The sequence below is a fragment of the Panthera pardus genome, unplaced genomic scaffold (genome assembly GCF_024362965.1).
Source record: "Panthera pardus isolate Hobbes unplaced genomic scaffold, ASM2436296v1 HiC_scaffold_16, whole genome shotgun sequence".
Lineage (NCBI taxonomy): Eukaryota > Metazoa > Chordata > Mammalia > Carnivora > Felidae > Panthera > Panthera pardus.
Genome location: NW_026526721.1, coordinates 151,354,580 through 151,368,638, shown reverse-complemented (window position 1 = coordinate 151,368,638; position 14,059 = coordinate 151,354,580). Strand labels below are relative to the sequence as shown.

The 14,059-nt window shown below is 40.0% G+C and overlaps 1 protein-coding gene across 2 annotated transcripts in view; it reads left to right on the top strand.

The window, feature by feature from the left end:
* Positions 1 to 14,059, top strand: part of OXSR1 (oxidative stress responsive kinase 1) — a 101,853-nt gene that overhangs the window by 68,151 nt on the left and 19,643 nt on the right. For both annotated transcript variants that reach the window (XM_019418714.2, XM_053903992.1), the window contains 4 exons: positions 3,771 to 3,872; positions 5,954 to 6,087; positions 13,066 to 13,114; positions 13,785 to 13,850. In XM_019418714.2, the coding sequence (XP_019274259.1) occupies positions 3,771 to 3,872; positions 5,954 to 6,087; positions 13,066 to 13,114; positions 13,785 to 13,850 (351 nt within the window). The remainder of the gene's footprint in view (positions 1 to 3,770; positions 3,873 to 5,953; positions 6,088 to 13,065; positions 13,115 to 13,784; positions 13,851 to 14,059) is intronic.

The window sequence follows — 14,059 nt, the reverse complement described above, 5'->3', positions numbered from 1 at the left end:
CGTTCCCAGACCTAAGAAATAACTTCTTTTAGGCTTTTCTGAAAGCAGAGAACACATCTTGCTATTGGATGCACAAGATAAATGGAGATAAAGAGCAGATGTGCACCCACTGAGGAAGGAGCTGGGCGGCACCAGTCTCGCGGTTCTGCGCACTGCCTCCGTGCCGGCTGGCTATAGGAGCAAACGCTCGATGCCGTTTTCGCTTTTTGCCTTTTTCACAAAAGTAGAAATCCTCCGGATTTCTTTCAGTAAACAGGCACTGCTGTAGGTCTTCCATAGAAGCCAGGTGGCTTAACGGGAACCTTTAAAAAGTAGGGGATACAGGGGCGCTTGGGTGGCTCAGTCGGTTGGGCGTCCGACTTCGCCTCGGGTCATGATCTCACGGTCTGTGAGTTCGAGCCCCGCGTCGGGCTCTGTGCTGACAGTCGGAGCCTGGAGCCTGATTCGGATTCTGTGTCTCCCTCTCTCTCTCTGCCCCTCCCCTACTCACACCCCTCCCCTGCTCACACTCTGTCTGTCTCTCTCAAAAATAAATAAACATTTAAAAAAAAAAAAAAAAAAGTAGGGGATACATGTGCTACACTAACTCTGGGAGATCCGTGTCTCTGTTCCTTGGTTAAGGATCCGTCCACCGTTAACAACAACAGCAAAAAGCCTGTAGATCTTTGTAAATGATACATACAACTCAGGATTTCTACCACACACGACCTAAGCAATAATATAATGAAGACTGGTTCGATAGTAGTTTCCGCTTTACAAATTAAATGACCTAATCTTTGTACGTGTAGTTTCACTGCTCTGGTTTTTGGAGGACTGGTTTTGCCCACAACTCCATTTCCGTTTGCTCTGAAACAACTGCAGTCAGATGTCACTCGTCTAGCCACCTTACGGATACTCTGCTGTTCTCAAATTATGCTCATTCCTTATTCCTTGTTTTACTTGTTTGTTGTCCTGTCATTTGAAGCACTTGGACCTTTCCACCTTGATTTACGTCTTCAGCTTCCCTAGTGTAGTTTTCCCCATTCTTCCCCTACCTGTCAGGCCGTTTCTCTGACTTCTTTTCTGTCTTTCCTTCTATGTCCCAGGACCTTGTTCTCGAATTCTTGTCTCACTAATGTGTCTCATCTCCACTTCCCACCTAATATGTCTTCTTTCTTTCCTTTTTTCTTTCCCTTTCTTTCTTTCTTTCTTTCTTTCTTTCTTTCTTTCTTTCTTTCTTTCACATTTATTCAGTTTTTGATAGAGACAGAGCGTGACCGGGGGAGGGGCAGAGAGTGAGGGAGACACAGAATCTGAAACAGGCTCCAGGCTCTGCACTGACAGCAGAGAGCCCGACGCGGGGCTCAAACTCACCGACCGTGAGATCATGACCTGAGCTGAAGTCGGACGCTTAACCGACTGAGCCAGCCAGGCGCCCTCACCTATTATATTTTCTAAAGTATAAAATGCCAGTCCTATTTCCTAAGCCTCTAGGTGGAGGTTTCCAGCTCCCTATAGCTGTTTTACCTAAATGTCCTAGAAATACATCAGAGTTGGTATTGTAGAACCAAATTCACTTTCACTCCGTTATAATGCCTGTATTCGCCCTGTTGGTGACGGAAGCATTCCCACCCTAGGGACACAACACCTGGTTCTGGGCCTGCGAGACCGACAGCAGTTTATTAGTCGCATATCCACGTAGGTTCAGGGAGGAGGACACTGCATGTCCCATGGGGCTGTATTCAGGAAGAGAGTGAATAAACAGTTGCTGTGGGAAACAGGCTTTGTAGTATCGAGAGAGCGAGGTGCTCCTCGGTTTCCTTGCGAGGGTGTGATTGGCTCCTACGGTTAACTCTGAGGGCTGGTCGGGAGCTGAAGCCTGCTACTCAAGGCTAAGCAGGAACTTTGCTTGTCCGGGTAAGAAACAAGGTTGCTGGGCTAGGGGACTTTACCCTCGGGAACAGACTGGAGAGGGGAACTTGCACTTGGCTCATTAGAGGCCCACCTCCTTACTGGACGTCAAGGCAGCACATCATATGGAGCTTTAATTCCAGGTCTCAAACCACACCCCACCCTACCCCACCCCCACCAACCCATTTCTTCTCCTGTGTTGCTTAGGATGGAAAATGAAAATATTTAATTTTATCATGTGCTCATGCCAGTATAAAAGGAAAGAAATTTGGCAACATGGTCACATTAAGAACTTTGAAAATATTCACACCCCTTGTATCTTTTTTCATTTTAAGTTATGGAACAGGTTAAAATAGTACCATAACAGGATAAAACAATACCGTAACATAGAAAATTTGGAAAACAGGACTTACCACTACTGCCTAACAATTTTGTTCTAGTTCTTTTTCTTTTTTTTTTTTTTTATTTATTTTTGGGACACAGAGAGACAGAGCATGAACGGGGGAGGGGCAGAGAGAGAGGGAGACACAGATTCGGAAACAGGCTCCAGGCTCCGAGCCATCAGCCCAGAGCCCGACGCGGGGCTCGAACTCACGGACCGCGAGATCGTGACCTGGCTGAAGTCGGACGCTTAACCGACTGCGCCACCCAGGCGCCCCAGTTCTAGTTCTTTTTCTAAAAAAACCAAATAGAGGGGCCCCTGGGTGGCTCAGTCGGGTAAGTGTCTGATTCGGCTCAGGTTATGATCTTGCGGTTCATGGGTTCAAGCCCCGCGTCAGGCTCTGTGCTGACAGCTCAGAACCTAGAGCCCGCTTCAGATTCTGTGTCTCCCTCTCTCTCTGCCCCTCCCCGCTCACACTTTGTCTCTCTGAAAAATAAACATTAAAAAATGTTTTTTTAAGAAAAAATTTTTAAAAAACATAGTCGATGTACTTTTATAATAGTATCAAAACTTGTGAAGAATTTTGTATTCTTTTTTCTTCGTAAATACTTTATCACAAGTGATTTTCCATATTTTCATATAGAATTCATTTACATTGCTTTTAGGTGACTATGTAACATTTCTTTTAACTGAGTATCCCATACTTAATTTCACCATTTCTGGGGAACATTTATTGGGATTGCTTTTTCTTCTTCTGTTACCAAGTATAGTTAGCTTTTGCTTACTCTAGATTACTTTAATGGTTTAAAACTTGGCCCCTGGGTGGCTCAGTTGGTTGGGCGTCCAACTTCAGCTCGGGTCATGATCTCACGGTTTGTGGGTTCGAATCCCACGTCAGGCTCTGCGCTGACAGTTTAGAGCCTGGAACCTGCTTCAGATTCTTGTCTCCCTCTCTTTCTTCCCCTCTCCTGCTCGTGCTCTGTTTCTCTCTCTCAAAAATAAATAAGTATAAAAATTTTTTTTTAATTAAAAAAAGCTTATGAACACTTTCGTGGTTCTTGATACATATTAGAAGCTTTTATTTTTTACTTTTTTTAATCTTTTTTTTTTTTAACGTTTATTTTTGAGACAGAAAGAGATAGAGCATGAACGGGGGAGGGTCAGAGAGAGGGAGACACAGAATCTGAAACAGGCTCCAGGCTCTGAGCTGTCAGCACAGAGCCTGACGCGGGGCTTGAACTCACGGACCGCAAAATCATGACCTGAGCCGAAGTCGGCCACTTAACCGACTGAGCCACCCAGACGCCCCTAGAAGCTTCCTTTTAAAAGTACTTTTAGGGGCACCTGGCTGGCTCAGTCATAAGAGCATGTAACACTTGATCTCGGGGTTGTGGGTTCAAGCCCCAGGCTGGGTGTAGAGATTACTAAAAAGAGAAATAAAATAAAAGTGCTTTTAGGGTGGCACAAGTAATCATGTACACCTTTATGTTCTTTACAGGTCCGAGGCTATGATTTCAAAGCGGACATCTGGAGTTTCGGGATCACAGCAATTGAACTGGCCACCGGGGCAGCTCCTTATCATAAATATCCACCAATGAAGGTGAGGTTCACAGTCAACATCCTACCCCAGCCCATGTCCCAGTTTCTTTGCAGAGACTAATCCTAGGAGTGAATGGATTTGAAAAGGATAAATTTTTATAACTGTAAAGTGGGAAGCTATTTTGAGGACAGAGGAATGGTTTATTTCTCAAAAGGAGGTGGGGGAGGAGATGGGGTTTACTTTTCATCCATTGCCGGCAGTGACTCCAGAATTGTAGCCAAACATATACATGTTAGCCTGTTTGCTCGGAATGAGAAATACCTCCAGCTTTTAGTAAGTCCATTTCAGTAAAATATAAATTGAATCTGAAAAGCAAGTGTTAATTCTAACTACAACCCCTTTTTATTCCCTATTTTATTTTAAGTAGTGTTGACTTTGTGTTTAGAAAAATGGCTTATGCTTATGGGGTGCCAGGGTGGCTCAGTCGACTAAGCATCCGACTTCCACTCAGCTCATGATCTTGTAGTTCAGGGGTTTGGGCTCCATGTCAGGCTCTGCACTGACAGCTAGGAGTCTGGACCCTGCTTCAGATTCTCTATCTCCCTCCCTCCCTTTCTCTCTCTGCCCTTCCCCCACTGTGTTCTCTGTCTCAAAAACAAATGAATAAACTTAAAAAAACAAAAGAAAAATGGCTTATGCTTTTATAAAAAAGTTACACAGTCTAGAAAAACACAAATCACCCCCAATCCCACCACATAGATATGACCTTCATTACTTACACCTCAGTGCATCAAGCTAGTATGTTGCCATGAAAGTCAGAGAAGGAAGAGATTTAGGATGGGCAGAATAATCAAAATAGTCAGTTACTGCAGAGAAGGTGGAAGACTGACAAGTGAAAAAGGCCGTAGCTCTATTAAGTAGGCAGCATCAGCGATTTCTGGGATCCAAGTGCTGGAGGAGTTCTGGGAAGAGAAGGCCAGATTACTAGGGGTCATGTTAAAACAGAGCCAGGAATAGGTAAAATCAGCCATGGTTTTACTTGTTATTTTATTTTATTTTATTATTTTGCTAGGATTCTACTTTATTTATTTATTTATTTATTTATTTATTTATTTATTTATTTTTAAATGTTTGTTTTTGAGAGAGTGCAAGCGAGGCGGGGCAGAGAGAGAGCGACAGAGGATCCCAAGCGGGCTGCACACTGACAGGCTGACAGCAGCGAGCCTGACTCCGGGCTTGAACCCACGAACTGCAAGATCATGACCTGAGCTGAAGTTGGGTGCTCAACCGACTGAGCCACCCAGGCGCCCTGACTTTACATTTTTTTTTAAAGTAGTTTGGCAGTATAAGAATGGGGACAGAGGAGGAGCCTGAGTGGCTCAGTTGGTGGAGTGTCTGACTCTTGATTTCAGCTAAGGTCATTATATCGTGGTTCATGAGTTCAAACCCCACATCAGGCTCTGTGCTAACAGTGGAGAGCCTGCTTGGGATTCTCTGTCTGTCTCTGTCTCTCTGTCTCTCTCTGCCCCTCCCCTTCTTGCTCTTGAAACAGAGAAAGAAAGAAAGAAAGAAAGAAAGAAAGAAAGAAAGAAAGAAAGAAAGAAGAAAGAAAGAAAAAGGAAGAAAGAAAGAAAGAAAGAAAGAAAGAAAAGAAAAGAAAAGAAAAGAAAAGAAAAGAGGAAGGAAGGAAGGAAGGAGGAAGGAAGAAGGGGACAGAGGACTTGAAGAAAGGGGTGTTGTGTTTGTTTTGTTTTTTAATGTTTCTTTATTTTGAGAGTGAGAGAGGGTGAGCAGGGGAGGGACAGAGAGGGAACCATGAGATCACGATCTACGCCAGAGTCAGGTACTGAACAGACTGAGCCACACAGGCGCCCTGTGAAGAAAGGTTTCTAACTAAAGGACATTCATTGCTAATACCGTTGAGCCCTTTCAACAGTTACTGTTACCTGGGAAACCAACTGTCTGTAGGATATTGTTTGTGTGGAAAAGGTCTAAATAACAGTGTTCCAAACAACTGGTCTAGATGTGAACTTTCAGAAAATATGGCCTCATGTATTGTGAGGTTGTCTATATTGAAGAATCTTGGCCACAGTACTTTACTGAATTTTCACAAGTTTATGTTGTATCGAAAATTCTTCCAGGTTTTAATGCTGACACTACAAAATGATCCTCCTTCTCTGGAAACTGGGGTTCAAGATAAAGAAATGCTGAAAAAATATGGAAAATCATTTAGGAAAATGATTTCATTGTGCCTTCAAAAGGATCCAGAAAAAAGGTAAAATATGAGATAAAGGTTACGTTTGTCTTCATGAAATATGTGAACCATTGTGGGAAGTCTAAGTATCACATACCTACATTCATGTGCACAAAATTATTTCTGCATATTCACATATATTTATTTAAATATAAACTTTAGAAAAAATATACAGAGACTATTACACTAGATTGGAAATGAAATTAATTACTTTCTCCCTTCTTTTTAGTATACAGTGTATACTCTAAATAGTTCAGCTATTTCCTGGTTACGTTTTTATAAATCTGTACATTGTGAACTCTCTGTGTTAATAAAATGCCAAGTTAGTGGAAGGACTTGTTTTCAGCTTGTACTTAAAAGTTATGAGCAAACAAGTATCTTAATGCTGTTTACGATTTTTTTTTTTTAAATTTTTTTTTAACGTTTATTTATTTTTGAGACAGAGAGAGACAGAGCATGAACGGGGGAGGGTCAGAGAGAGGGAGACACAGAATCTGAAACAGGCTCCAGGTTCCGAGATGTCAGCACAGAGCCCGACGCGGGGCTCGAACTCACGGACCGCGAGATCGTGACCTGAGCCGAAGTCGGACGCTCAACCGACTGAGCCACCCAGGCGCCCCTGTTTACAATTTTAATAACAAAAGAAGTACACATAGCCAATGTTATATCTAAGGCCACGTAATCATATATGTATTTCCTTATTGGAAAGATTTTAGTAATCATACCAAAAATTCATAGCCCTTACTTGGTAACACTAGACAGATTGGATGCCAAGTAAGTGAATAAACATGATCATCTAATGTGTGTATCTTTATGAATTAAACAGAATCAAATATGTTGGAAGTCACTGAGTACAACCTTTTATCTGTGAGGTCAATGAGCTACCTAGTCATTGAGGTGGGACTCGAATCCAAAACTTCTGATTCTGAACTAGGGTTCATTTTGTTCTGTATCTCATTTTTCTGTTTCACATCCATATTCCACTCAGTTTTTTAGCACTAAGAATTTTTAAATTTTGATTTCTGTGAAGATCAACAAAAATAAAAGATTTCAATCGAAGTCATGTCTTCAGTATACTTAATGGGGCTTCAGAGTTTATTGTTGGAAATATTAGAAAAGGTAAGAAAAATAGGTAGCAAAGGTCAAACTTGTGCCATTAGAACTTTGTTTCTGAACAAATTGGTATAAAAGATAGACTTTTGCTTCTGCTTTAGTTAATTAACTAAAATAACAGACTTTGTCACAAGCACCTATAAATGCTGAACAAATTTATCAAACTTAAAAAAAAAAAAACAAATCAGGGAAGAAATATCATGAACCACTCCTGTGGCTGCCCTCAGTGGGACACTGTTCCTTTTAATAACCTACTCGGTTAGATTTCAAACTCCCACGTGGCTCTGGAAATGAGATCTTGGGTCCAGCCATTGGGGATCTGAACTGAGATCCCTGCTTCAGACTGAGACCTCCACAAGTCAGCCTTCTGAGTAAAAGGATGGACCAGAAAACAAAATATGTGTCCATCATCACAAAGACACACCAAAAACTCGTCTTGAATAATCAGATCCTCTGACCTGGACATTGTGTAGGTTGACAGTCTGAATTTATACTACCCATATTATCCAGGAACGCACAAGATTAAAGAGTCAAAAAGAATTATTGCCAAGCCAATTTTGTTTCTGACAGAAGCAACTAGAAAACTGTACTGTTCGAACTGTTCCAAACTCGAGGTCCATGAGTTTCCTCCAAATAATGTCCCGTTGAAAAGATCACAATCCGAAATTATAAAACACACAGTAAGATAGTACACAGCAAACTAGAGTCTGCAGACACAGCGAACAGGAGAATCCGTGCTCCAGAAGCTTTGGATAATGCAGAGATACCTGAAGAATCTATAAAATAAGTATATTTAAAATAATTGGGGCGCCTGGGTGGCTCAGTCAGTTAAGCGTCCGACTTCAGCTCAGGTCATGATCTCACAGTCCATGAGTTCAAGCCCCACATCGGGCTCTGTGCTGACAGCTCGGAGCCTGGAGCCTGCTTCGCATTCTGTGTCTCCCTCTCTCCCTGCCCCTCCCCTGCTTGTGCTCTCTCTCTGTCTCAAAAATAAATAAAAACGTTAAAAATTTAAGAAGAAATAATAATTAAAATCCTAATGGAAGAAATCAAAACCATAAGAAAAGGATATGACTGTGACCAAGAAAACAAACAAAGCTGCTTAGCAATGAAAAATAAAGTAACAAAAATGTAAAATTTAATGGATTGCCTTGAGCGTAGGCTAGACTTAGTGTTTTGCTTCTGATGAATCGAGTATGAAAAAGGAAATATAGTAGCTTCAGAGTGGAGAAGCCTGGTGGACACCTCTGTCACAAGTGATCCAGGTTAACCTCACCAGTAAGAAGGCATATTGATTATTATATGCTCCCTGATACAAGGTGCAGGGCGTATCACCTCTGAAATGTTCCTTCCCAAAATCTTTAACTTCAGTCTGTAGTGAGAAAACATCAGACACATCCAGATTGAGGAATAAGCTACAGACTCCCTGACCAGCACTCTTCACAAGTAAGGAAAGGGACGACTGAGGAAGTATCCCAGATTGGAGGAGATAAAAAAACATGAAGACTAATTGAAACGTGGTGTCCTTAATCAGATCGCGGAACAGACACACGACGTTAGAGCAAAAACTGGGGAAATCTGAATAAAGTCTATAGTTTATAGTGTTATACCAATATTCATATATTAAAGACTGTAATTGGGGCGCCTGGGTTAGTTAAGTGTCGGACTCCAGCTCAGGTCATGATCTCACAGTTTGTGGCTTTGAGCACCACGTCGGGCTCTATGCCGACAGGAGCCTGCTTAGGATTCTGTATCTCCCACTCTCTCTCTCTGCCCCTCCCCTGCTTATGGGCACGGGCTCTCTCTCAAAAATAAATAAATACAAATATTTTTAAAAATAAATTCTATAATAGTATAGCAATGTTAATATTTTTAGTTTAGTTAATATCTTGATAATTATACCATGGTTATATAAAATGTCAGCATTAGGGGAAGCTGGTGACAGGCATGTAGGAACACTGTAGTATCTTTGCATCTTCCTATAAGCTTAAAATTATTTCAAAATAAAAAAGTTTTTTAAAAAAGAAAAATATCTAGAAGCTGTAGAACATCTATTTCCAGTTTGTAAGCCAAAATTATACCTTGTTGAGAACATTTCCAAGTTCAGAAAAAAACTTAGATGGGTTGGTTAAATAGAACAGCCAGTAAAGCACACAAAAAAGAGAATTATTTATTGACTCCTAATCAAGTTACCAGGTAGTGTTGTAAACACTGGACATACATCATCTTAACATATATCATCCCTTGAGGATGACACTATTATCTTCGCTGTTTTACGAATGAAACTGAAACATAGGTTAAGTACCATTGCCCAAGGTCACACAGCCAGAAAATGTTGGAGCTAGAATTGCCACCCATACAATTTGACTGTAGAGTTACTGCTCTTACTCAATCACACTACACTATATTGAGGAAATGGCTCAGAATGCAACACGGAAAGATTTTTAAAAATGGAAATAGAGGGGCGCCTGGTGGCTCAGTCGGTTAAGCTCCCGACTTCAGCTCAGGTCATGATTTCGCGGTCATGAGTTCGAGCCCCGCGTCAGGCTCTGTGCCGACAGCTCAGAGCCTGGAACCTGCTTCAGATTCTGTGTCTCCCTCTCTCTCTGACCCTCCCCCGTTCATGCTGTGTCACTCTCTGTCTCAAAAATAAATAAACGTTAAAAAAAATTTTTTTTAAATGGAAATAGAAAAGAATGATGAACATTTGGGAGACAGAATGAAAAGGTTCAGTGTGTGTGTGTGTGTGTGTGTGTGTGTGTGTGTGTGCGCGCGCGCGCGCATGTGCATGCATGCATATGTACATCCACGTGTACATACATACACATGCACATATAGAAACTTTCCAGGAGAGATTAGAGAGAATGGGAGAAGCAATATTCAAAGAAATAATGGCTGAGAATTTTGTAGAATTGATGAAATCCCTATATCCTCAGATTAAAGAACCATCCCCCCAAATTCCAAGCGGTATTTCCCTTTTCCCATTTGTACATGAGTCATGAAACTACAAAGGCAAAGAGAATCTATTAAATGCAAACTGAGGGGGCAGATTACCTACTGAGGAATAGCAGGTAGACTGATAGCCACTTTCCCAATAATAATCAGTTGAGGCCAGAATATACCGGAATAATGCTGAAAGAAAATTACTGTTAACCCAGAATTCTCCATCCAGTCAAACTCTTATTCAAGAATAAGCATGAAATTGAGATTTTTTCAGACAAAAATTTCCAATCACGTTTTATCAGACAACTCCTGTAAATTTTACTTTATCATTATCATTCATTATCAGGGAAATATAAATCACAACCACAATGAGATACCACCTCAAACCTGTAAGAATGGCTAAAATTAACAACTGAGGCAACGACAGATGTTGACGAGGATGAGGAGAAAGAGGAACCTCTTGCACTGTTGATGGGGATGCACACTGGTGCAGCCGCTCTGGACAACAGTGTGGAGCTTCCTCAAAAATTTAAAAACAGAACTACCCTACAACTCAGCAATTGCACTACTATGTATTTATCTAAAGGATACAAAAATGCTGATTCTGTGGGGCACGTGTTTATAGCAGTGCTATCGACAATAGCCAAAGTATGGAAAGAGCCTTAATGTCCATTGACTAATGAATGGATAAAGTAGATGTGGGGTGTGTGTGTGTGTGTGTATGTATGTATATATATATGTGTGTGTGTGTGTATATATATATACATACATATACATATATATACACACATATGTATATATACATATATATTCACACATATATATTCACACATATGTATATATATACATATATATTCAGCAATCAAAAAGTGAAATCTTGCCATTTGCAACAACGTGGATGGAACTAGACTGTATTATGCTATGCGAAATAAGTTAGAGAAAAACAGATATTATATAATTTCATTCGTGGAATTTAAGAAACAAAACAGATGAACATAGGGTAAGGGAAGCAAAATTAAGATAAAAACAGAGGGAGACAAACCGTAGGACTTAAATACAGGGAACAAACTGAGGTTGCTGGAGGGGAGGTGGGAGGGGGGGAAGGGATAAATGTGTGATGGACATTAAGGGAGGGCACTTGTTGGGATGAGCACTTCTATGTAAGTGATGAATCACTAAATTCTTTTCCTGAAATTAATATTACACTGTATGGTAACTAACTTGGATTAAATATATATATACACATATGTATATATATACATATATGTGTATATACACATATGTATATATACATATATATGTACATACACATATGTATATATATGTACATACACATATGTACATATATACATACATAGAGAGAGAGAGAGAACTTTAGAAAGAAGGAAATGAACCTAGAAGAAAGGGATGAACCATAAGAAGCAGTGGTGTGCAAACTGTTGACCATACTGAAATCTTGATTGAATGAGAACATAGAGGGGGTGCCTGGGTGGCTCAGTTGGTTGAGCATCTGACCTCGGCTCAGGTCTGATCTCACTGTTGGTGAGTTCGAGCCCCGCGTCGGGCTCTGTGCTGATAGGTCAGAGCCTGGAGCCTGCTTTGCATTCTGTGTCTCCCTCTCTCTCTCTGATCCTCTCCCTCTCACACTCTGTGTCTCTCCCTCTCAAAAATAAACATTAAAAAACATTTTTTTTTTGGTACAATAATTAATAACACAGGAAGGGTAAGGTCTACTTTCAGTTTGCATAGCACATTCAAATCTGTTTTCTCAATCTTCTTTGAAGCCCTGGTTCTTCTCAAGTGTGAATGCACATTAAAACCACCTGGGAAATTTTAAAAACTACTGATGCCACCCACCCACCCCCCCCCCCCACACACTGATTCTGCTTTAATTGATATGGGGTACAGCCTGGGCATTGGGATTTTTTTTTTGAAACTCCCAGATAGAATAGTACGTACACAGTCGTATTTAAGAACCACTGCCTTCAGGGGCTTGACCAGGTAGGTAATACAGAACCTTAGAGAAGAGATTTGCTCAGAGTTACATAGTGGGATATGTGGTGTAATCAGGTCCGGTCTCTTAAGTGTAGTATTGTTTATTCTTTATTCTCAAACATACTATTTAAAAGTTTGTACAATTGACAGTGATGATGCCTTTATCTGTACAGTTAAAAACTGAATTTAGAGTCAATTTGGGGAATATATACATTACTTTTAGAATCTTCAATTTTTTAAAGGAAATTGTGAGATCTATTTGCGTGCGTGTGTGTGTGTGTGTGTGTGTGTGTGTGTGTGTGTGTGTGTGTGTTTTGAGATAGAGTGCAAGCAGTGGAGGGGCAGAGAGAGAGGGAGAGAGAATCTTAAGTAGGCTCCATGTCCAGTGCTGAGGCTGATGCAGGGCTCAGTCTCGCAATCATGAGATCACAAACTGAGCTGAAATCAAGATGCTTAATCAACTGAGCCACCCAGGCCCCATCAGATCTATTTTTAAGACTATGTATTTACATAAGTTGAAGGCTGGCAAGCAGCCACATGGCAAGAAGCAGCTTGATTTGGTCCATTTCCTCTATGTGAGATTAAATTTATTTTTACGACTTGTTAAAGTAGATATTGTCTATATTATTGGGAAATAATATTCTTGAGAAAATAATAGCAAGTATATTGGAAGCCACTAAGAAATCATGATTCCAAAAGAAACATTTCACTAATGAATTTTGCAAAGAACCTACAATAATTATTATCAGAACATTTCTATTTGGGTTTTCTTCTCTACTCAATGTCTTGTACCGAGTTTATCCTGCTTTTTGCTTTTTAGCCCGTTAAGGAAAGTGGAGAACACTGAGATTTTATCTTGCTGCTCAAGAAATCATTTTCTCATTTTTGAAGATGGAAACCCACAGTTACACTTGAATTAACTATTAAAACGTTCTTTTCTGGTTTTAGACCAACAGCAGCAGAACTGTTAAGGCACAAATTTTTCCAAAAAGCAAAGGTAAGAACTGCTAACTTTTGATTTTATGTGTTCGTGTGACCTACCTCAGCTACCTAAATTAGATTCACTGCTCAGAAATTGTTTTATCTTTAGATGATAATGTTTGGAAAAGTGATCCAAAAGTGATGTTTGGAAAAGTAGATCAAATAATTGCTGGGGGGCATTATTTGTACAACCTTTGGTAATTAAGACACATGCTTTAGAATTGGTAAATGTGTTTTTCATATAAATTAATTTAAACATCAGGTTAAACTTAGAACGAGAACAATGAATATTGCCATTATAAATACAATCTGTGAAAAATACTGAACTCTCAGTTCAAAGGTTTTACTACTGAATTTGGTAAAACTCTCATTTCCCAAAGCTAACGGGTAAGTGCGATGTTACTGTAGTTGGAAGTGTGGGACCATGATCCTAAAGGACCTAGGGTAAAGCAAACTTTTCATTGATAATATTCATACAGCACACTAAGGCTCTGTCTCAGTTTGTGAAACCATGGTAGTAATGTACTAAAGGAGCTTCAATCTCAGAATAAAAGAATGGAAGCGTTCCTCAGACTTCTTTATAAAAGTTACTATATGGTATTTTAATTGTGCTTGAATATTCTGTGTCAATTTCTGTGGTTCAATAAAAGCTTCTTTTAAGAAGAAAACGTATTTTTCCTCTGCAGAATAAAGAATTTCTTCAAGAAAAAATACTGCAGAGAGCACCAACTATTTCTGAAAGAGCTAAAAAGGTAAATGGGGATTTAACTCCAGTTTTCTAGGAAATTGGTTAGAGTAAATTTACTTCTGCATTTTGAAAGTATATGGTAAGTAATTCTTTGTTAATAGTATAGTACTCATTTTTTTCAATTCTTTAGCATCCTTTGATATATTTTTATTCATCAAATATCATTAGTCCACAGTATGCCTGTGTGAACTGTCTACTAGAATGAAAAGGGAT